At 39.5% G+C, this 23394-nt stretch overlaps 1 protein-coding gene across 3 annotated transcripts in view; it reads right to left on the bottom strand.

Moving 5' to 3' along the window:
* Map2k4 (mitogen-activated protein kinase kinase 4) overlaps positions 1–23394 on the bottom strand; it is a 102085-nt gene that overhangs the window by 28038 nt on the left and 50653 nt on the right. For 2 of the 3 annotated variants that reach the window (XM_050162590.1, XM_050162591.1), the window contains 2 exons: positions 14517–14691; positions 956–1075 (listed from right to left, as the gene is read on the bottom strand). In XM_050162590.1, the coding sequence (XP_050018547.1) occupies positions 956–1075; positions 14517–14691 (295 nt within the window). The remainder of the gene's footprint in view (positions 1–955; positions 1076–14516; positions 14692–23394) is intronic. The other variant, XM_050162592.1, reaches the window with a different exon arrangement.

Raw genomic sequence — 23394 nt, 5'->3', positions numbered from 1 at the left:
ACCTCTGATACTGTAAGCCATCACCTCAATTAAATGTTTTCTTTGTAAGAGTTGCTGTGGTCATCGTGCCTCTTTACAGAAAAAGCAAACAAACAAAAAACACCTAAGACAGGAAGAAAGGAAAACAGGGAAGGGTAGCTGGGTGAGGCAAATAAGAACAAAGTATAATGAAATACACACATAAAGGGAGCTAGAGAAAGGAAAGGGAAGAGGAAAAGTAATATATCTATTTTAATTAAAAATCTACTTTTTAAAATGTCACCATGAAACCCATTTCATTACTAACGAAAAAACATAAACCTAATGATTCTTAAAAATCTGCATTGAGGGGCTGGAGAGATGGCTCAGAGGTTAAGAGCACTGGCTGCTCTTCCAGAGGTTCTGAGTTCGATTCCCAGAAACCACATGATGGCTCACAACCATCTGTAATGAGACCTGGTGCCCTCTTCTGGCCTGCAGACATATATACAGACAGAACACTGTATACTAGATAGATAGATAGATAGATAGATAGATAGATAGATAGATAGATAGATAGATAGATAGATAGATCGATCTAAAAAACTGCACTGAAGCACTGACACACATTTATGTCACATTCTTAGTAGAAAATATTTGGGGTTCAGAAGCAGCAACCACAAATAAACAGAACTATTCACATCTGTATAGATGATAATAACCCTTTAATGTAAGAAGCTGTGAGTCCAAATTTCACTGGAATTCTTCCCTAGAACTAGTAAGAAAAGCATAACAAAAACAAGCAAATGAGTAGCCAAAGCAACCCTAGGCAAAAAGCCCACAGGTTAACTTAAATGGCTCTGTACTTTAATAATGACAGACAACCTCCTTGTTAATGGGTCACTTTGCTTTAGATTAGAATTTAATCTAGCCATTTTCTTATTTATCCAAATTAGATATGCATTTATCAACTAAAACCCAAAGAGTTTACCCGTACCTCTCTGAAGAGTGCACCATAGAACTGAACAATGTATGGGCAATCACTACTCCGCATTACTACATCCAAATCCATGAGAAGTTGTTTTTGTTCTTTTTCATCCACAGTTGATCGTATTCTCTGAAAAAGAATGATAACAGATGTCATACAAACAACATTTTTAGAAACTTTAGTTAAACCTTTACCATAGCACTGGAAATTACCAAACTTCACAATATGAACCAGACAGGAAAATTACCAATTCTTTTACTTTATAATTGTTAAATTTCACCACAGAACATTTAACAAAAAGCACTCAGGAATTCTTTTAAGGGCACAGGACTCTAGATCACACATTCACTGATGATGGTGGGGGTTACACAACAATCAATGCTCTTAGGCTCTGAGAATTATGCCCACATGCAAATACAAAGTAAACCATAGAGTATAGAAGTTTTCATATGAATAATTACAGGCAGTTTCACAACATATATTTTTAACCATCATCTCAGAACAGTGTAAGCTCTAGCATCCAATGCAACAACAGCCTTAACTACCTAGCAACTTCACTAGACTGTGATGGAAAACAGTCTGGGACAGAAAAAGTGAGGACCAGTATGGGGAGCATACAGAGGAGAATCTAAGCCTTTCAAATCCTGACTGAGGTCTTCCTTAATGAACTTCCTCTACGTTTCAAACAGGAAGCTCTCCCTGGCTTTCCATTGGTGGTCTGGCATGCAGGTCAGCAGAAATCTGTGGGGAAACACTAAAATGGAGAAACAAAGGGCTCCTTTTGCCTGATCCTAAGCTGAAAAGACAGTCCTCTATACACTGCAGACTTGGGGCAGAGTCCTAACCAAACTGTACAACTCTGCACATTTCTAAGATTGTCAGAAAACATCTATACTCCACCTCCCAATCAGAACACTATAAAATACATAGGCTTCAAATGAACATTTCTACTGCACTAGTAAGATAGAATAGAAAGTTCAGAAAATATAAGACATTAATAATGGAAGTACAGTTTAACATTAAAGCATGCAAAGACCTTTTAGTCTCATAAAAAAGTTCACAATGTCACACTGTGTCACTATACACAACACAAAGCACATACTTACAAGGTAAGTTAGTATCAAAAAATACACAAGGTAGCATTTTGTCCTCCAAGACTTCAAGGTATCTGTCCTCAATGTTCTTGCAAGGGGTGAAGGCAGTCAATTAAATTCTTGAGCCCATTTTACAGAAGAGAAGCCAGAGGCAGATACAAGAGAGTATTCCATGTGACACGAGAACAAGCAGTTAAAGAACAGAAGTGGGTTCTCTCTCAGTTTTATGTTTTGACACTACACCAGGCATCCATCCCATATACTCCAAATAGATTCTAAAAAAATGTATTTAATTAAAACGCATACCTTGCTAGCTACAGTGTTTCATACAAAAGGAAATGTCTTGACTTTGATTTAGAATATTACATTGAATATCACTGTCGTAGAATAAATATAAAAGAATGAGAGACAGAAAAAACAACTAGCCCCCTGAAAGGTGAGAACAGTTTCCTTCTTTCACTCTTATTTTCTCATTTCCATAGTTTGAGAATAACTTTACTTCTAAATCAACATTAACATCTTGCTGCAAAAGGATACCTGTTAAAAGTTTAAGTAAGCAGACATGTGATTTGTGCATCACAAACAAACATGGCAAAGATAATTTTAATTAATAATCAGTAATTATTTGAATTATCATTTATTTCTATTTTAACAATACGATTTGAATGTGTGGTTGTAAAAACAGTCAACGTGATTTTTTAAAAGAATTTTTATTATTCCCACATATCAGAATTTAAAACAAAGAGTTTATAATTTAAATTAAAGAAATAGAGAGAAAAATAAAAAAAACTCACACTACCCTTTGGTTAAGAGTTCTATGAATTCTCACTATTTAGGTTTTTTCTTAATTATTACTTTTTATCTTTTCTGCATATGTATATTAGTAAATATAACTATACTAACACACATGATTAGAAAAGATGGTTTTAAATTCTGTTTTCCTAGGTTTTCTAAGTTTACATTTTTACAAAGTTTATGTCTAAAAAAAAATAACATTACAGTGAAAACCACAACAGTTCACACCCATGTCTGACTTCTGTAAGCAGATTTCCAAAAACTTGGCCATAGGTAAAGAAAAAAAGTGGGCTACTCCACAGTGCAAAAAAGACCAGCTGAACTAACAGCACTGGCAGCATTGTTACTAACTAGATTGTGGGGACAGTCCCTGGGCAGCTCTAGGTTTGGCAGGTGAGTTTGCTTATCTGCAACACTGTATGCAGTTCACTTCTGCACATAAAGGAACACCACCGCTGACGGCTTCTTGTCCACCATTGTGGGCTCCTGGTCTCCCTTATTCCTGGGGTGCATTGGCGGGCACAGTTTGTTACCAGTTAACTAAGCTTCCTGTGTGTTTCCCTGCTATCCCTGCCCCACCTGGTGATTAGCTGCAGGCAATCTTCTCCATTGTTAATATGGTAATTTCCCACCTCCCTGGGCGGAGAGATCTTTGTGCTGCTGTTAGGTAGATAATGTCTTCCTCAAGTCTGAATAATTTGCATTCTCTTGATCTTCTTTCGAATGACCTTGGTCTCTGTGTCTTGTGTTCAATCTCCAGGCCCTTGCCGGGACTCGGGGACTCGCATTCGGTACAGCTGCACGCGAACTGTACCGAGGGTGTAACACTGAAATCGGGTGTTACACACCATGACACTGGAACTCTGCACTATACTCACACCCCCTTACATTCATACTCTGTTCAAGAAACACTGTGGGTAGGGGTGGACAGCCAGCTGCTGGGATTCTACCTGAATGGTTTTAGACTGAGAAAACACAGCTCAACAACTACAGAAAAGTTCCAAGACTGAGTTTTAACATTTATCTCAGTGAACACTTTACAAACTAAACCAATTCAAGAGGTCTAACAGTTCTCCCAAAGGAAAATTAACTAAAAGTATATACCTATATTAACAGTACATTCAAGTTGATGACTCCAATTCAGGATCCTGATAAAGAACTCAAGTTATACAGTATCTTCAGATAATGAGTAGTATAGAGCTAGTAGTAACACAGTCACTACCAGGACACTTTTTATGGGAAATCAAAGCAGTGGCATGGGAAAGGTTTCCACCATTTGCAACAAGTGAGGCCAATGTGGGCTAACACCAAGGGAGCAGAACCCCCGAAAGGCTGAACATGTCAGTAAGAACAACCTCCCCTTCCCTTCCCAGGCTAAACCTTAATTCCAGCCACAGGAACACAGAAATGCGAAAATGAAACACACTCACCATGCTCAGAGGTGTTTAGAAACATGGTTAAGCTCACCATGCTTAGAAACCAGGGAACTCATGCACTGGTTTCTAGTGATATTAGCTTGGGCAGCACAAGCCTTTATCTTTTTCTTCTTTCTTTTTTCTTACTCAAAGAGTAGATGAAATATCCATAAGAAACCATGAAACACTTTAAAAAGTCATCTCATGATTAAAGAAATTTCAATTACAATCAAATATAGGGAAAGGCTACAAAATCATACTTTTCTTTATTATGGTTATTCTAAGCTTTTCACTGGTCACTAATTTATTAACAGTGTTTAGTGAGCATGTGCCTCTGAGAAAACAGCTGTCATTCTTGAAAAGTAATTCAAATCTCTTTCTACTACAAAAGTATCTTTGGACTATTCCTATTTTTACTTTATTTAAATGTAACATAGTTTAAATAAACATCTAAAATAGTAATGGGAAATTGTAACATTCATATACAAAGGGTTTTTTTCAGTGAAGAAATTACATTCTCAAAGCAGCAAAAATATTTTAGTTGTCCAAATTTGTATTCAAGGTCATTTAAGTAACTGGTAAGACTTTAAAAGCAGATAAACATCAATAAAATAAGTCTGTAGGTATGATCAGAAATGCCAAATGGCTCCACTATCATCACAGAGGGAAAATACAAGCTAAATGTGTTGCTCTCTAGCTTTTGGAATAGTGCTATCTTTTATGGCTCTTTAAATAAAAATAAACACTAAAGATTTTCATTCTCCTAAAATCACTACAACAGAATGTATTACCAGCAAGAGATGTGAATTCAGATAAGAAATACAAAAAGGAGATGTCCTACACACTGCTGTAGCCCCATCACTCCATACGATCTTCTTCTGGGCTACATATAATTGTAAGAATTTTTATTTTCTGTCTTCCACTGACTCATATCCCTGCTGAACAAGTTCATCCTTAGAGTCTCTATATGGATAACACATTTAAATTCCCAAGACATCTCAGAGCACCATGACTAACAAGGACAACCAGATGGCAGTATCATCCAAAACAAACAGGGAAGGTGAGGTGTGGGGAGGAGTACGAAACGCAGATCAAAGATATATGTGTTTTCATGTTCAAAAGTAATAAACTTTATCTACTGAGTATTGCAAGGGTATTTTCAGTTACTAAGTCCAAAAGAAAGGATGTGAAGTTTAGCTGTAAGTTCATGGAAGTCTTTTAAATCAATCTATAAAATTTTAGTTTTATCTTTATCAAATTAACAAATTAATATTAGTACTTCCCATTTTTCTCATTGAGAACACCAGGGCCTGATACTTTTTACATATTCTGGCTGTGCACTGAGAACTTGGAAGAATATGTCATATCCCACCATAGGAAGAACACAGAGTTAATAAAGGTGCTTCTTCCTCTTCACTGAACACATCATGTGGATTCAAACAGCATGATACTGACCAGCACTAAGGTTTCTAAGGTCTAAAGATCATGTCATCACTCCTGTACCTATGACATTAAAAGAGACATTGGTCCAAATATAAAGAACAGGCAGGGGTAATATCTTAAGACAGTAAGCAGTGTTAGGAAATATACCAAATGATAGTTCAGATGTTCCCATGGGGAGTAACATATACTACGCCTAGTTTTCTCCAAATAGCTATATATGCTGGGATATAATTTAGTTATCACAATTCAGGTAAGTCAGTTTCAAAAACTAGATTCAAGAACACACAATGGGTGTTTAAAATTCACCTATAAACAAGCATATCCAAACTAACTTTCTCCAATTCTCAAGTTTCCTTTAAACTGGTACTTTCAAACTTCTTCCCTCCTGGTCCCAAGACATTCCCTCTTACTTTATTTGCTTGTTTGTTTGTTTTATGGTAAATACTGAACCCAGGACTTTAGACATGCTAAAATATATTCTACCACTTGACTATACTCTAAGCCTCTTCTAACCCCTAATGATCTACCTATTTTATTTCCTGAGTTTCATGTCAAACTTTAACAAGAAAGAACCCACACTATAAAAACCACTAACTTGGAGCTACAACAAAGAAAGCATAGATGTAATTCAAAACCCGGTCTGACTGGAGGCAGCTTCTATGTCATATCTGGAAGTCCCCACTCTTAGGCAGCCACAATTTGTACAGTGCATAGGAAATACCACACTTCTAAGCAAAACTAGAAAGGTAATGGTTCAGTCAATCATGGCTTTCTTAATTTAATCACATGATCTAACCAATAAAAAGATCACAAGATAATAAAAATCATTCTTGAGTCAAACAACACAGCCATGAATTCTGCATCCCATCCAGATTTATATAATCAAATGTCACTATGATCTTTCAATTGTCTAATAAAGCATTCTATGGTATCAAAAGGTAACTTTCCCATTGAAGTCACCTCTATCATAATCACATTAGGACTTTCAGAACAATATGCAAGACATAGTATTTATATACTAAAATGAACACTCTCCTCCAGTGATTACTGGCCATCAATATCCACCAAAACCATTCAGTGATGGAATTTTTAAGAAGTATTGGCACAGTCCCCGGTGTGGTGGAGAAACAAGCCAAACTGTACTTTCACCATCCCTGTCTTCCCATATGTTGAAGCATTCCCCCCCCCCCCCCCCCCCCGGGGAGGGAAGAAGTAGGTTCACAACACTTCAGGAACTTGGGATGAACTTAACAACTCAGGAAGCTCCTGAAGCTCACAAGATTCATAAGTCATCCCCTCCTACACACTTCCACCCTAGGATTATACAAGCCATAACAACTGCCAGAGAGGAGGCTCCTGCTGGCTCTGCCACCTACAAGTTGTGCAGGGAACTAAAGAAATGCAGCTTTCATGACTCATCGCCCACTCTGGGTTGGGGTTCTCAGTGGTATGGATGCCTGAGTCACCAATGCTGCTGTAAGTAATCCCTCACCTATGTTCCTATGAGCAGCCCTAATGAACTCAGTGATTCACTAAGCTACACTTGGATGGAGCTATTTCTCTGGTCTGCTGTTGGTGTCCTACCTGGGGTAAATAACTGTTCACTTCTCCCCAGGAAAAGTCATGTAACTCTAGTCAGTAGCCAGATGTGGCTGATGGAAAAGCAAGGGCCACCCAGAGCCTGTTAGAACTAAGGTAAAGCGCAGAACCTCAAGTTGGATCAGAAGATGACTCAGAAAAAATGAGTGGACTAAGCTAGGCGGTGATGGCACATGCCTTCAACCCCAGCATTCGGGAGGCAGAGGTAGGCGAATTTCTGTGAGTTCAAGGCCAGCCTGGTCTATAAGAGCTAGTTCCAGGACAGCTAGGGCTGTAACACAGTCTTTAAAAACAGCAGGGGGAGGGGGGGAAGTGCAATAGAATGCCAAATGGGTGGTACTTCTCATCCACAGTGCTGTACCCAACATTGTTTTTTAATTTATATTTTATATTATTACATTTGCAGGAGGCGGGGGGGGGGGGGCACAACATGTATGTACAAAAGTCAGAAGACAACCAGTGGGAGTTGGCTCTCTCCTTCCCCCATGTTTGTCCCAGAGTCTGAACTAGAGTCTGAACTAAGGCTATCAAGTTGGCAACAAGGGCCTTTACTGCTGAGCCATCTCGCCCACCCAATATGCCCTCCTAAGGAAAGATACAAGTGATGAGATTTTTTTCATGCTGTACTAGACCTTGGATAATCTTTCTTTCTTTTTAAATATTCTTAGCCATCCAAGAAACTGGTACTAGCTTGGAATAGACAGTAGGCTTTCAGGGATCCTGTCTATCCTCTGTAAAATGGCTCACTTATATAATGCTAACCCCTGAATACCTTAAAAGCATCTAGAAAAGTAGTTAAGGAGTGTAAATGAAAGAACCTTGCTGAGTGGAAAATGGCTCTCTTAGGAGCCATAAGGTTGTTGGCTGAAAATTCATACCAGGAGTTGTGCTTCCTTTTGTCAGTTATTGGCCAGGGAGACCCTAAGCCCCACAAACCATAAAATCTATTGCCACTGCTACTGGTTACAGGTCAGAACTAAAGTAGAACCCCATGCTGACAGTTACCAGGGGTTTTGACTCAGACATGGAGGAATCAGACTAAGACTATGATGGGAAGTCCCTTCCCGGTTGGCAGACTTCTGTGGTATAGGAAAGGCACTGTGTAGGTTGCTAGGGGCTGTCACTGACAGTGTTGCTCAGTTATGGATCCTGTGAGCTATACCATGCCACGTAAGATGTGTTAACTGGAGTAATAGTGCATTCCACAACTGCCATGGGTGCGACCAACTGCTGTGACTAGATTTAAGGCCTTTTACAGCAGAGGAACCTTGTATCTGCTACAATATTCTAAGGCAAAAGCCCATGGCTAGGGATATGATAGGCCCCAGTGTGAGGGAAACAAAACAATTGTTTTGTTAAACTGATAAGATATACCTGTCCAACTGCCTTCTTTTTCACTTTTTTAAAAAGGAAAGCAAACCATGTTTTTTTTTCATTTTCCACACCAATCTCAATTTCCACTCCCTCCCCTCCTCCCAACCCTTCTACCTACATCCTCACCTCACCCCCATCCACTCCTCAGAGAGGGCAAGGCACATTGCTTTGGGGAAGGTCCAAGGCCCTCCCTACTATACCTAGGTTGAACAAGGTATCCATCCAAAGAGAATAGGTTCCAAAAAAACAGTACAAGCAGTAGGGATAAATCCTGGTGCCACTGCCAGTGGCCCTGCAGTCTGCCCCAGCCACACAACTGTTACCCACATTCAGAGGCACTAGTTTGGACCTATGCTGTTTCTTTCCCTGTCCGGCTGGAGTTGGTGAGCTCCCATTAGCTCAGGTAGACTGTTTCAGTGGGTGTTCCCATCATGGTCTGGGTCTCTTTGCTCATATTCTTACTCCTCCCACTCTTCATCTGGAGCTCAGTCCAATGCTCCATGCAGGTCTCTGCCTTTGTTTCCATCAGTTGCTGGATGAAGGTTCTATGGTGGTATTTAAGATATTTATCAGTCTGACTACAAGGCAAGGCCAATTCGGGCACCCTCTTCTCTACTGCTTAGTGTATTAGCTAGGATCAAGCTAGGGGATTCTTGGGAATTTCTCTGGTGCCAGGTTTCTTGCTGGCCCCATAATAGCTCCCTCAATCAAAATATCTCTTTCCTTGCTCTCATCTGTCCTTCCTCCATCTCAACTATCCTGTTCCCTCAAGTTCTCCTCCCCCTCCCCTTCTCCCTTGTCTTCCCCTTCCACTTCCCTACTCCCCCCACCCCTCCAAGTTCCTTTTTAATGTTTGTATTTGCAATCACAGGTTACTGCTTGTTGTCAGCCTAAGTGACTCATGAAGATAAACTTCTTTCTTGCAACGGGCAGTGTTTGGTACAGATTCATAGCCAGTCAAGCTTATGACAGTAGATGACTGTTGCTGTAATACAGTAGCTCAGTGTTCAGTGGCAGATGAAAGAAAACAATCAGATATATCCATTACCCCTTCCAGTCTCAGAGAACTTGGGGCAGGTAGGAGGAAGCACAAACATTGAGCTGGAAGAAGAGATAGAATCACTTACAGCTCTTTCATTCAAACTGGGAGAAAGGAGGGAAGTTAAGACTCAGAAAACAAATGAAAAGCAAAAGGTCCTGACCAAGGATGCAGCTTTCCTAAGAGCTAGGGTAGGGCTTTTCTCTCCTACAACTGCCTAAGTCCTCCTACTCCTTTAATCAATCTCTCACCTTCTATGTCCCTATAAGCAATTCCAACAAATACACTATCTCACTAAGCTAGGCTTGGGTAGGATCCTTTCTTTGGTCTGTCATTAGTGCCCTACTTCAGGTAAATGTTTGTTTACATCTCCCTGGAAAGATTACACAATACCACACCTGTACAGTCTTCACCAAGGGCAGACATACCTAACCCACGGATGGTCGGGAAGGGCTGAGCTGTAGGGCTACCAATACTGTCAGAGAAACCTTGTCCTTCCCACTAAACACCTAAGTTCTAGTTCAACAACACTGAAGCAAAAATCCAAATAAGTGGCAAGTCCTGGATTAAAAACAGTTGAATAAAACAGAAAAAGCAAAGGAGCAGAGTTGAGGGTAGAAAAGAATGAGACAAATTAGGCAGATCATCAACAAAAAGAAAATGTCTGAAGCCTTAACATTCACACTATTAACACCATTTGCAGTCTGGTACAAAATCCAACCTAAACAACTGGCCTGTTTTCCTGTTTGGGGTAGCTAGCTCCCCAAACAGAGGGCTGCAACATCATCATAATACCCATATCCTAGACAAGCAGGACTTACTGTGGCAAGACCTGGGTGGATGATTCATGGCCGTCTTCCTTCTCATAGTTAGCAATCAGTGCTGGTCACCATACACATGTGTCAGGCCATGAGTCTGAGTTACTGTATAACACTTCGTTGGTCCTTTCTCATCTCCTCCCACATCCCAGGAGCTGCCTTGTCTTTGACTCTGATTTACCTATAGCCTGATGCTGCTAGGTGTTTCTTCCACATCTGAATTTCTCTAACCCTAACTAAGAAATCTAATTCTAATAATTTCTTCATAGACTGGGTTCAAACCTTAAAATTTACCCACTACAATCAACCCTTGTGGACAGCAATGCAGAGAACCTTCTCTAGTTAGAGGACAGTAATGTCTTGTTTCACTTCATGATTACCTCACCATCAAGAAAAATGGGCCAGTACCCTCAAAATTCACTGCTGTGCTGTTCACAATAGCCACAAATGAAAACACTTGCATATCGCCAGCTAAGAAGTAGATAGTAAGAATGCAGTGTATTCACACTGTGGGATACTATTCATCCCATTCATTACATACAAAAGAATGCAATCCTGGTCATACAGGAATTGTTGGAGTTTAAGGCCAGTCAGTTGTGCAGGCACCCTGCACAGTTTCATTTGTGGGGCCTAAAAAAAATTTCTCTCAGAAGCTGAGAGCACGGTAGTGGATACTGGAGCAGTGGGGGACAAGAGAGAGCTAAGAGTATAGGTTAATCGATAGTTATTACTACAGTTGGAACTTTTAATATGCTATTTTATTGCATAGAAATTAACATCTTAATAGAAAAGGTGCTGTATATTTCAAGAAACTAGTTTGCATCCACCATTTAAAAAATGATAAATTTAAGGTAATTGGTATTTTTAAATTAATTTAAGCACTGTGTGTGTGTATACTTGTGTGTTGTGACATTTCCTCGTGACTTTTTGCTTTTATAGATCTACTCTAGAATTTTTTAATTTTAAAATGTTAACGGGACATTAAATAAATGTTATTTGTAGAGAGTACTCATCAAAGTCAAGAGTTGACAGCTGCCCTCCCTTTATAGCACTTCAGGAGACCTTACTGCCAACAATGACTTCTCCCTAGACAGCTATGGCCCAATCATCATAGCATGTGTTGACAAACCAATGGTATTAGTCACACTCAAAAATGAGCAACAGCTCTTTGTCCAGTGTACAATTAAAGCATTGAGATTAAAACTGTCCACATCTGTCTGCTAACACATCAGGAAGTGTCTAAAGACACATTTTACATGTTCCTTGTTGACTCTAATTTACTACACCTTAGTCAATTTTCATATTAGGTCTTTGAGATAATTATTTTAGGTAACTAAGAAGATACCCTTCAGCCATTTCTTATACACAGCAAAATCAATCTGGGAAAAGGCATTCTCAAAAGGAAAAACAAGGAATTGTGACATAAAAAGAAATTCCAGTTCACTTTTGTAATGCTATTCCAAGTAAATTCTAAAGATGATTTATAGGGTAGACTTAATTTTAGTGAAGTAATCTTTCTCCATAGTATCAAAATACATATTCAAATGCTAGCATTGAGTTTCTTCAGGAAATGTTTCTTAGTTAACCACAATAAAAAGTTATTCATTGTGTGGCTCATCTCTCTTGAAATATAACACACCAAATCTAACTCATTCTTAACCACTCATCACTTCTATATAATTATGTTGTCAAGGTGGTCTGTGTGCCTACAAAAGACTGTTTTCCCAAAGAAATCAACAATAAATATGTTTAAAATTCTATAGCAGGTGACATCTATCATTCATCAACTGGTATCAAATTAACATACATTGATCTTATTCTTCCAGTATTAATGATGTCATGGAATCCAATGATACTTGCTAATCTATATCAAGTTATGCCTTACTGCTATCCTCTCATGTACCAAACTGCCGTGTGTGCTCAATTACTTAAGAGAATAAACACAGACAGTTCAGCTAGGAAGGGTACATTTGACAGTAACAAGTGTAGGTTCCATAAGTTTTCTGAGCATCTCATAGGAGTTAGAGTTCATATTAGCACTCCAATGGAGTCCTCAAACCAGTCACTGGTATTATATAGTATCTATTACATATATATTATGAGTGTTGGACAATAATTCAATGTTTTCACTCTTAAAACTTGAGTAACTATTATACAGTCCCAAATATAATCAAATTAATCACCAAGAAATGTCAAAATGAGTGCTTTCTTTTCCTTTAAAGTCTTTTACTCATTTTAAAGTTTATCCACATTACTAAATAACATATGGTGTTGATCACCACTGATGAAGTACATTCAGCTCCAAAAAAAAAAAAAATAGTCAGTGGGGGCTGGAGAGATGGCTCAGTGGTTAAGAGCACTGACTGCTCTTCCAGAGGTCTTGAGTTCAATTCCCAGCCATCTATAGTGAGACCTGGCGCCCCCTTCTGGCCTGCGGGCACACATGGAAGGAATACTGTACACATAATAAATAAATCTTTTAAAAAATGTCAGTAATAATATTTAAAAGTACTTTGCCTCATACTTGGGAGGCAAGTTTAGAACTTGAGCTATCCATGAAACCTTTCCTTAAGACCCCATCAACTGAAGTTGGATGCTACATGCAGACAGTGCAAGAACGTGAGGACAACAGAGTATTCATCAGAAGCATCTAAATCAAATGACTTTCTTCCTCCTTATACTGCAAGAACAAAAGATAAGGATACAGAAACCATTCTAAGAACATTTTGTTTTGATGCATACTCTAGAGCAGAGGTCCCAGTCTGTGCGTTTTTAGATCTTTGCGACATGGAAAATTTCATGAATGTACACACTTCTTCCTACCAAAAGCAACTTTCTCTCCATGCTGTAAAAAATAAGGTCAAAAATTAGAAACTGGAGAGAAACATAAAATGTTTCCTCAACACTAATCTAACATTATCCTAATATGACCTAGCAGTGAGGAAACACTGAGCACTGGAGACAAACACCATCAAATAAGATGTATTGTTAGACAGAGCCACTGCCCAGTGTTATCTTTTTCAAGCCACTGTGACAGATCCAAAATAGAGATTAACAAGATTAAGTTAGACTACCTGCAAGGCCACTCTCAACTGTTATAAACTGAGATGTTCTATGTTCTTATAGCTATTTTAAGTTTAGTGAGAGTATGGCCACATCTTGTTTTTTCTTTTAAAAATGCCCCTGAATTGCTGATGTGCCTTGAATATCTTAAACAGAACACAATACTTTTTAAACACTTGAACAGACAAAGTACAGTTATGCAAATCAATTAAGAGTGACAAACACTACCACTTCATCACAGGTACACAGAGGCCTGCTGGGTATGGCTTATAGACCAAATCTCCACTTCTGGCCCTTTTTTTTTTTTGAGGGGGGGGGTAAATGAACAAATTAAATGGCACAATACAATAAGGACAGAATGTGACAGTATCATCACAAGGTATGCATTTATATACAACTTTTAAACCAGGGAACAGGGCAGTACTGAGTAGAGATGGAATAAACCAACAGAAGCCGAGCCGGTCAGGACCGAGTAAGGTTGAGGTTAGTGGCAACAGCATGTGTGTGGTTTCCAGGAAACCTTCAGTATGACTGCTGTTAGCCCTAGCCCCGCACCTTGCCCAGCCCAGTGTGCTGCTTCCTCCTCCAGCTCCCGCCTGGCCTGGCTCAGAGCAGCACTGCCCTGCTCCCAGGGGTGTGGTGGCCCAGCCTGAACTCACCTTGGCAGTGAAGGGGCCAGAAGTTTAAAACCTGTTAATGCATTATGGCAAAAGTGCAATGAACATGCACACTTCACACACTCACATTCCAGAGCAAGAAAACACACAACCAGTAAGACAACTTCTACACAAAACACACTCAGTGAAAGCAGAGACAGAATCTTTAACACCCATTATTACCACAAAGGTAAGAATAGAGCAGTGGTGTTGGTTCCCCACAAAATTTCAGCTAATGGATTAAAGTACCAAAAGTAATCATGGCATCACCTACTTTAACTGCCATTATCTGCCCACTTGGTTTGTGGACCATTTTGTTGACAGAACCATAAGCTCCTCGTCCAATTTCTCCAAGGTCTTTCAAGTCCTCTGCAGTGAAATCCCAGTGTTGTTCAGGGGAGATCTTCAGTTTTCCTGATGACTCAATGCTGTGTGTTCTCAGTCTCTCTCTGTTAAAATATTGGGAAGCAATTTTTCCACATTTTAAATAGGTTTTAACTTTTTCTTTTCTCTTAACTAGCACTGAGTATGGTGTGGGAACGTTCATCAGCTCATAAGGACACAAGCAGCATAACCTCCAGTTCTGGAGCTGTTTGCATCATCTTGCTTTATACTCACTGAATTTTGGTAAAATGCATTTAGGTATCTCGAAGGCGCAGCTTCAAAGACATTCATACAATCCAATCTCCTTTTGCTGATGAAACTAACACTATCTACCAGTTTTTATTATTCAATAGTAGGCCCTTTTTGAGCCTATAAAACTGCCTTACCAAGCTGAGTCCCAGCACTGAGAATTCATTTCTACGAAATGCTTACCCTATCATATCCTCTAGTTGGTAAAGCAGTTTCCAAAATTTGCTGTACCAGTTCTAAACTCCAAAGGCCAGGAAGTGCCTGTAGCAGTTAAAGAGTGTATGGAATAAGTTGGAAGCAGCATTTCCAAGTATTCCCAGTACTTTTAGCAACATGTGGGAATGCGTACTTTAATATACTATCCTGTTATTGTTTACACCATGTTGAAGTGGGGAAGAGATAAAGTGCCAGCTTAAAACTAAAAGGAAGCCTGTACTGTCTTATTCAAACCTTCCAACCTCTGTTCAATAACAGGAATAATGGGCTGGAAAGAGAGTTGGTTACTAGAGAAGGCAGAGGTCGGTCACAGTGCATTAAATAACATAACCAAATCCCAACACAGAAACCAGTTTTTTTTCCCCTCTCCCTCTCCCCGCATATGAGAACAAGCTGTATCAACCTAGAAAGTGCAATACATACAAACAGACCACTGAATATAAACTAACTAGTTTTCAATATCATACTATATTACCAAAATCTGTTTCAAAGCCGAGCCTTGTGATGTGAACAAGGAAGGTTTACAGACTTGGTTATCTATTTTGTTCTTGCAAAACTCTGGAATGCTTCCTGCATTTGTAGAAATTATTTCCTGTGCCTAGTTTTAAGAGCCTCAAAAATTTTAGAATGCTAAAAATCTCTTTTCCCAAATAGCCATACCGACTGTTGTTGATAATAACCAGATTCAAAGGTATAGTTAAAAGCTTTGTATATTTTATCTAAATAACTTAGGGAAGCTCCAAATAAGAGGGTCTAATACTGCGGGCTTGAGTCCTGAGTCAGTGGCTTCCACTCACTCAACTGCTTTCATTTGCACCCCTGCCTTTGCGAGGCCAGCTTCCAGTGACAGAATCTGTCCAGCAGCCAGGGCCAAGTGACCACTTCAGTCCTGATAAAACCAGTGCTGATCTCTGAAGAAAGAAAATATATTCAGGGATGACAAAGATTTTTCTCAGGAATCTGCTTCCTGACATAGACAGAGTAAGTCAGAAAATACTCTAACATAAAGAAATTCTATTTAGAATGAGTACTGCTCTATAATCACTGGTAATACCAGCTCTATGGCCCGTTTTAATTATTGATGAAACACAGCACTGGCCGAACAGTAAAGCTAGCTAAAAAAAAGTTCATGGAAATTACTTGTAAATTGGAAGCAATATTTTAAATATTCACTAACATGAGGGTCACATGGTTCCCAACACTTTTTCCCTCCTGGCCTCAAGCTGTTTTCAGGTTTTTGTTTTGGTAAAGATCATGGGATGCTACTTCACGGCTATATGCCAACATGCATTTGCTACCATCCTTGAGAACCTCTTATATAATAGCATGGAATATCAAGAAGCATAATGCTCTATAATTTTAAGGGAAAATTTTAGCATTATGGAATCTCTCTGCTAACGGTTTAGTCAGCTGTATAGTTTTGAGATTAACCCCTATTTTCTTTTTGAAAGTGAGAAGTTAAGAGATACAAAATATCTTACTGAGCTAATAAAATGCCCCAAATTTGGTAAAGCCACCAGATATTCAACTTTTTGAACACACTGACAAATCACAGAGAACATTCTATGGTTATGACATCACCACACCATGTTCCCACAACCTTCACTCATACTAAGCCAACAACTTTCCAGGGAAACTAAACCTTTAGCAGCTTCCACATAAAAAACCCAAATGTAATGGCTTCCAAAAAAAAAATAAGTGTAATGCTAGCTTAGGAACCCTGCCTGAACCCAACCATGAACTCTAGCTGTCAGTCAATTTCTGCCCTAGACTACTTTAGGGGCTGTGGTAGTTTTAATGAAAATGGCTTCCATAGGCTCATATATTTGCATGTTTGATTCCCACTTGTTGAGACTTTCTTTGTAGAAGGATTAGGGGGTGTGGCCTTGTTGAAACAAGTGTGGCATTACTGGAAGAGGTGTGTCACTATGAGTGAGGTTTCAAAATCCCAAACCAGGCCCAGTCTTTCTCTGTCTCCTGTCTGTGGATCAGGATGTAAGCTCTCAGCTACTGCTCTAGCACCACACCTGCCTGCCTGCCTGCCTCCATGCTCCTTACCATGATGGTCATGGACTGATCCTCCGAAACAGTAGGCAACTCACCAGTTAGATGTTTTACTTTATAAACTGCCTTGTTCATGGTGTTTCCTCACAGTAGTATAACAGTACTAAGACAACGGCCTAAGAAAGAAAGCCTATAAAAAACAGAAAACATGTGTATTGGGAAGCTTGGCAAGGGGTCCAGCATTAAGGTTCAGTGGGTAAAGGCACTTGCTGCTAAGCCAAAGTACCCTGGTTCAATCCTTAGATCACACATATGAAGGAGAAAACAGGGCCGGGCGATGGTGGTGCACGCCTTTAATCCCAGCACTCGGGAGGCAGAGGCAGGCGGATCTCTGTGAGTTCGAGACCAGCCTGGTCTACAGAGTTAGTTTCAGGACAGGCTCCAAAGCCACAGAGAAACCCTGTCTCGAAAAACCAAAAAAAAAAAAAAAGGAGAAAACAGATTCACACAGGTTGTACTCTAGCCTCTAAAAGCATTTACACACATGCGCGCGCGCGCACACACACACTGAAAAAAATAGTAAAAAAAAAAAACCATAGATCATATGTTAAGTTTGTACTCTTATGACTGTACTCTTGAAGAGGAAGAAGTTCCCTAGTTCTCAAAGATAACCCCTTTCTTGGGAAAACCAACCAACCAACCAAACAAACAAACAAAAAACTAACCTGTTTTTATCAAAAAATATCTCCCCAATAACCTTCATGTTCTCTTCACAGTTTTCTACAAATCACCCAACGCTGCCTTTGGTGAATAATCCATAATGTCCCAACTGTATTACTAAACTGGGAAACTCAGCCATGAGTAACCACCATTTTGCCCAGCACCCATTCTCCTCTCCATCCTTCCTACATGAGGCAGTAATGCTGTATATCCTGACTGCTTATGAACTAAATTGTGTTCCCTCTCAAAACTCATATAACAAAGAAATCCCTGATGTGACTATATTGAAGATAGGTCTACAAAGAGTTAACCAAGGTTAAAGAAAAGCTAATAAGGGTGGAGCCTATTTCAACAAAACTGGTCTTGTAATAGAAGACACCAGAGAGCTTGCTTCATTCCCACATGCATTAAGAAAAGAGGTCCTAGGAACAGCCAATGAAATGGTGCCAACTGGAAGCCCTGGAAAGAGACCGCAGAATGTAACTATCTTGCTATGAACTTGGTCTTGGGCCCTCTACAATTGTGAGAGATGATTTCTGCTATTTAAGCCATAGTCAATGATTTAGTTTTAGTTTTTAAGCAGGCCAACCTAAGATACCAACAACCCTTGCAGTTAGAAGTGGTAAAAAGGAACACAGTACTTAAAAGGAGCTGATACAACTACTTCCCTCCTCTCCTTGTTGCACCAGGCTCCTTCAAAGCCCTTGAGAATGGAAACATTATCTTCAGAATGACAGGGTGATCACAAAAGCACTCTAGGCTTCACCTGTGAAGCCTACTCTAAATGAAACTATGGGAAGGGGGAAGGAAACTATGAGGTTTATGCCATTATCCCTGTACTTAATGTCTGTATGCACGCAAATTTACTCTGAACTAAGAAAGTCCCTAATGTTATTTTATCTCTCAAGAGTTGGAGAGCCCCATATCCCCAGCATCTGGCACAAGAACAGACAGGTCAACAGGAAAGTTCACTCACCATATAGTGGCTGGCAGACAACAACCCCAAACATATTCAAACCCACAGCAATTCTAGCCAAAAGCGCTGCCTTGAATGGAATCCTCAACTCAAGTATCTCTGGTTTTTTAGAGACCTAAGTCTTTAATCTAATAATTCTTGGTTCCTAAAAAAAGAACAAAAACACATACATACTCACATAGAGAAAAACTGACACACTTCGCAAAGGTTAGAGAGCATACAAGATTATAAGCAGGAAATTTGATAGCAGGCTCAAATCATTCAGTACAGGCCCCTGTGCATTAATGCACAGAAACTAGAATCTAAAATCACAGACTTACCTTGTCATAAGAAAATCTGCAAACTGTCCCTTTTGATCCTATAAATTTGTACTCAAGTCTTTTCAGATTATTTAGCTTTTAGACAGATACAGCCAACTTTTCCATTTACTATTTAACACTATGTCTAAGGTAACTGTAGTCTTTTCACTGACCCACACAGAATCTATAATTTCCCAAAGTCTACAGATTTATAAAAACAAAGATCAATGATGTTAAGTTACAGAACGTTAATCAGACCACAACCTGAGAAAAGTTGTATTTCTTCATTTGTTGGCTTGTTTGTTTTTTGAGACAGGGTTTCTCTGGGTAGCCCCAGTTGTCCTGGAACTTTCTCTGTAGACCAGTAAACAAAGGTGGTCTTGAACTCATAGAGATCTGCCTGCTTCTGCCTCCCAAGTGCTGGGACTAAATGCATGTACCAGCACTGCCAGGCAAGATGTTGTATTTCTATCTCTCATATCTGATAAAGCTGCCCAGGGATTTCTATATAGGTGGGTAGATTTCATGTTGTTTTCTATATGGATGGGTAGACTTCACATTGCTTGTTTTGTTTTAAATACAGTGACACAACAAAGAAGTGACAGGTGGCTCCAGACACACTTGAAACTTCAAACCTGCCCTCTGTTAATACAGTAGTGGTGGTGTCTGCTTTGCAAACTCAGTGGCAAGACAGGTTTCCTAGCCACTTCTATCTAACCAAATATCTATCCTAAGCCAACACCCTTGCCAAGGCTGTATAGGTAGAAAGAGGGAAAACCTCATCACAATTTAGAAAGAAAACACTTTCTGTTTGTACTTTTCTATACACTGTGCATAAGTAACAACTAGTTTATAAATTTCACTAAAATATTTTAACATGGCAGTCATTAAACAACCACCTCATTTTGGTCAGGGCTGCACAGCATGCTTGCATGGACTTGGCAGAATCAATAACACCCACCAGTCAAGGGCACACTTTGCCTTGTATTCTAATTTGAAATGATACTAAGACCAAGTAAATTTCCTTCCTCTTTTGTGAAACAGGATCTTTTGGTTCCAGTATTTTTTCATTAATACTCCAAATGTGTTTGTTACTGTTTGGAGTTTGAAAGCTGAGGAAAGACATGAAGAGATGAGAAGAGGACATATGAAGATTCTATCTGTCTTCCTAAGTCGCCTGAACTCTGGGGCTCTCCCTCTAGAGCTTCCTAATGCTCCCCTCCTCCCCACTGCTGTTCATACCACATGGCCATGCTCGATGGTTTAGATGGCCTCATACTTGAAGAGTGAGTCCAATATCTTCTCCAATAGTTCAAGTCTCCTGCAGAGTGAATTCTTCACAGGTGTCCAAAGGAAACTAGCCAGGAACTGACTAGTCTTAACACAGAATGTAGTTTAAAGAAAACAGTTCTTTAATAATGCCCTATCCTCCCCAAATGCATATCTATCCAGGACCTTAACTGTTACCTATCTTTACAAATCTAAAGTGGTAGAAGCACTGGGAGTGGTGGCATCCACCTTTAATTTCAGTACTAGAGGCAGGGGATTTGCGGGTTTAAGGCCAATCTGTGTACATAACAAATTCCAGGCCAGCCTGAATTATGTGGTAAGACTCTGTACTAAAATAAAACAGACAAACAAACAAACAAACCAAAAAAAAAAAAAAAAAACCCAAGAATCTTGCTATTCATATACATGCTATAGCTTTTCAAACATTTCAGACACAATGACTTTCCTTAAAGGAGACAGAGAAAGAGGAGGTGGTAAAATGAAGAAAAAAGCAGAGATTATAGCTCCTCTGAGACACGGCCAGAAAAGCCTGAAACAACCAAAAGGAGAAAGAGAGGGTGGAGGCTTCTCTAGAGCCTGACTGAGATGCGTGGCTCAGTCAACACCTTCATTTTCCATTTTTGGCCTCTAGTACTATGAGAGAATAAATTGCAATTGCTTTAAGGTATCAACTCTGTCACAATTAGTTATAACTGACATAAGAATAGATTATGAGTCTCAAACTTTTCTGCACAAAAGCAGAGAGTAATTACTTCAGACTTCACAATACAGTCATTGCAATACAATCTCTGCTGTAAACATGCTGCCAGATCATCGTGGCTGTGCTACAATTAAACTTCACTTACAAGATGAACCTGGCCAGGAGCATGCTGACTACATGACGTGAATGCTGCCTGGTTACCATTTAAGCACCTAAATCACTGTGTATATTCATTTCTAGATCCCTTTTCTCTTTTAAATTCTAATCTTATACTATAAGAAACCCTAATTGTCTACTCAGATCCTACAGATTTATTTCCAGAAATTAATCCCAAAATACATGTTTGGGTTTTTTTTTCCCTTAAAAATCTTGCCCCCACATCAGCAGGATTAGGGATCTGTTAACCTTCTCCAGGTTTTCTTATCATTTAATTAAGAGCACTAAGAAGGCAGCAGATCTTATTAGTGTGGCAGGTGCCTCTCTCAGTTACTGTCTTTCAGCAGGTAATAGTAATTACCTTGATGGATTTATTGTTCAAAAGAGGAACCTGATTTCTCAAACATGCTGATGCTTTTCCTTTAAAAAGCAAAACGCACCTTCTGTCAAGGCCCACCTCCCCTAAAAGCCTTTCCTTGTCTACTGAAGCGGAAGTGTGCTTCCCTGGCTCCTCGCCCCCTTCTAAGAAATGCACTTACCTATTTCTCTCCCTATGGTACCAAGCAGATCCTCCTTTCCAATTCACTTTTTCCTTTTTGTCTTTAAGCAAGAGCCAGGATGTACACAATGCTTCAAAGTTTTTTTTTTCTCTTAGTTCTCTCTCTCTCTCTCTCTCTCTCTCTCTCTCTCTCTCTCTCTCTCTCTCTCTCTCTCTCTCACACACACACACACACACACACACACACACACACAAACCTGCCAATCTTCCTTAGACAAGAAAATAAATATGCACAAATCCTGATCCACAGCAAATGCTCCTCCCCGCATACGCTGTGAAGCTCTCTAGATGAATACTGTGCATCCTTCTGCAATGCAGCTCTGTTAATTCCGGAAATTTCCACAGTAAACTCAGCCTGTCGGTTACCATGGAAACTGCCTGCTTCCTGGCACTACGAGTGTCTTTCCCTAGACCTAAGAGGCAGCAAAAGGAAAATCTGTAAAAAGTCACCAAAAAATTTGCTCAAACAATCCAATTGGAAACACTCACATTCTAAGGATTTTAGTCAGAAAGTAGTAAGAATCTGGTGCACTGTAGACACCTATAACCCCAGCATTCAGGAGGCTGCAGTAGGAGGATGGATGCCCTCAGCCAGTTTGGGCTAAATAGTAAGATCCTGTCTCTTGGAAGGAATGGAAGGAGGAAGAAGGGACAAACTAGAGAAATCTTCAATAGTTGGGCCAATACTGATTTAAGATGGAAATTTGTCTTTAAGGAAGAGTGATATTAAAAGAGGATGAGGCAAATAATTTATGTTTATATATTGCTGCAACAGCCAATGTATCTGCTAAGAACTGGCCATCTACCAGCTATACTAACGCTTAACACTAGTCATTTCCCTGGGCTGTGCTTCATACAAAGGAAGATGAAGCTAACAGGCTATATGTTTTTAACCCCTATCCCCACCACAGCACTTAAAAGGGTACCTAAGGAATTTCACCAAAGACTCTCTTGGCATTACACATTACTAATTAGTCCCTTCCCAACTGCTTCCTTGAAAAATGCTGGGTTTCTATGACATCACACACAACCAGTCTGCCTTCCACCTCTCAAAGCACCTTTTCTTATTCTCTGCATGTTCCTTAAGCTTCTACTACATTTCTTTAGTGTTTGGCCCTATGTGCAATTTTCTCACCAAAATAAAGCCCTATGAAGATTATCAATATCCTGACAACTCTCAGTTTCTTTTAAATCTCCAATTTAGCACCTTGTCAGGTCCATGGATGTGACCAGGTTACATCACACTCCTAGCTACTCAGATACCTTTGTGGCCATGATGGAGCGAAATCCTCTGAAAGCACAAGTCAGAATCAGTCCTCCCTCTTAAGCTACTGCTGTCACATACTGTGTCACAGTGAAAAGTCGATTGTATATTCTGCTAGCTACTAAGTTTTTCCAGAAGAACATATATTATGCTTATTTTAGAAAAGAAGTAACACAAAGACCCAACCAAGAAAGAGAATTACAGGCCTATCTCACTCATGAATATCGACGCAAAAATTCTCAATAAAATACTGGCAAACCAAATTCAAGAACACATCAGAAAAATTATCCATTATGATCAAGTAGGCTTCATCCCAGAGATGCAGGGCTGGTTCA

Source organism: Alexandromys fortis, unplaced genomic scaffold (assembly GCF_014885135.2).
Source record: "Alexandromys fortis isolate MF-2015 unplaced genomic scaffold, M_Fortis_MF-2015_v1.1 scaffold_84, whole genome shotgun sequence".
Lineage (NCBI taxonomy): Eukaryota > Metazoa > Chordata > Mammalia > Rodentia > Cricetidae > Alexandromys > Alexandromys fortis.
This window is presented reverse-complemented; position numbering and strand designations above follow the sequence as displayed.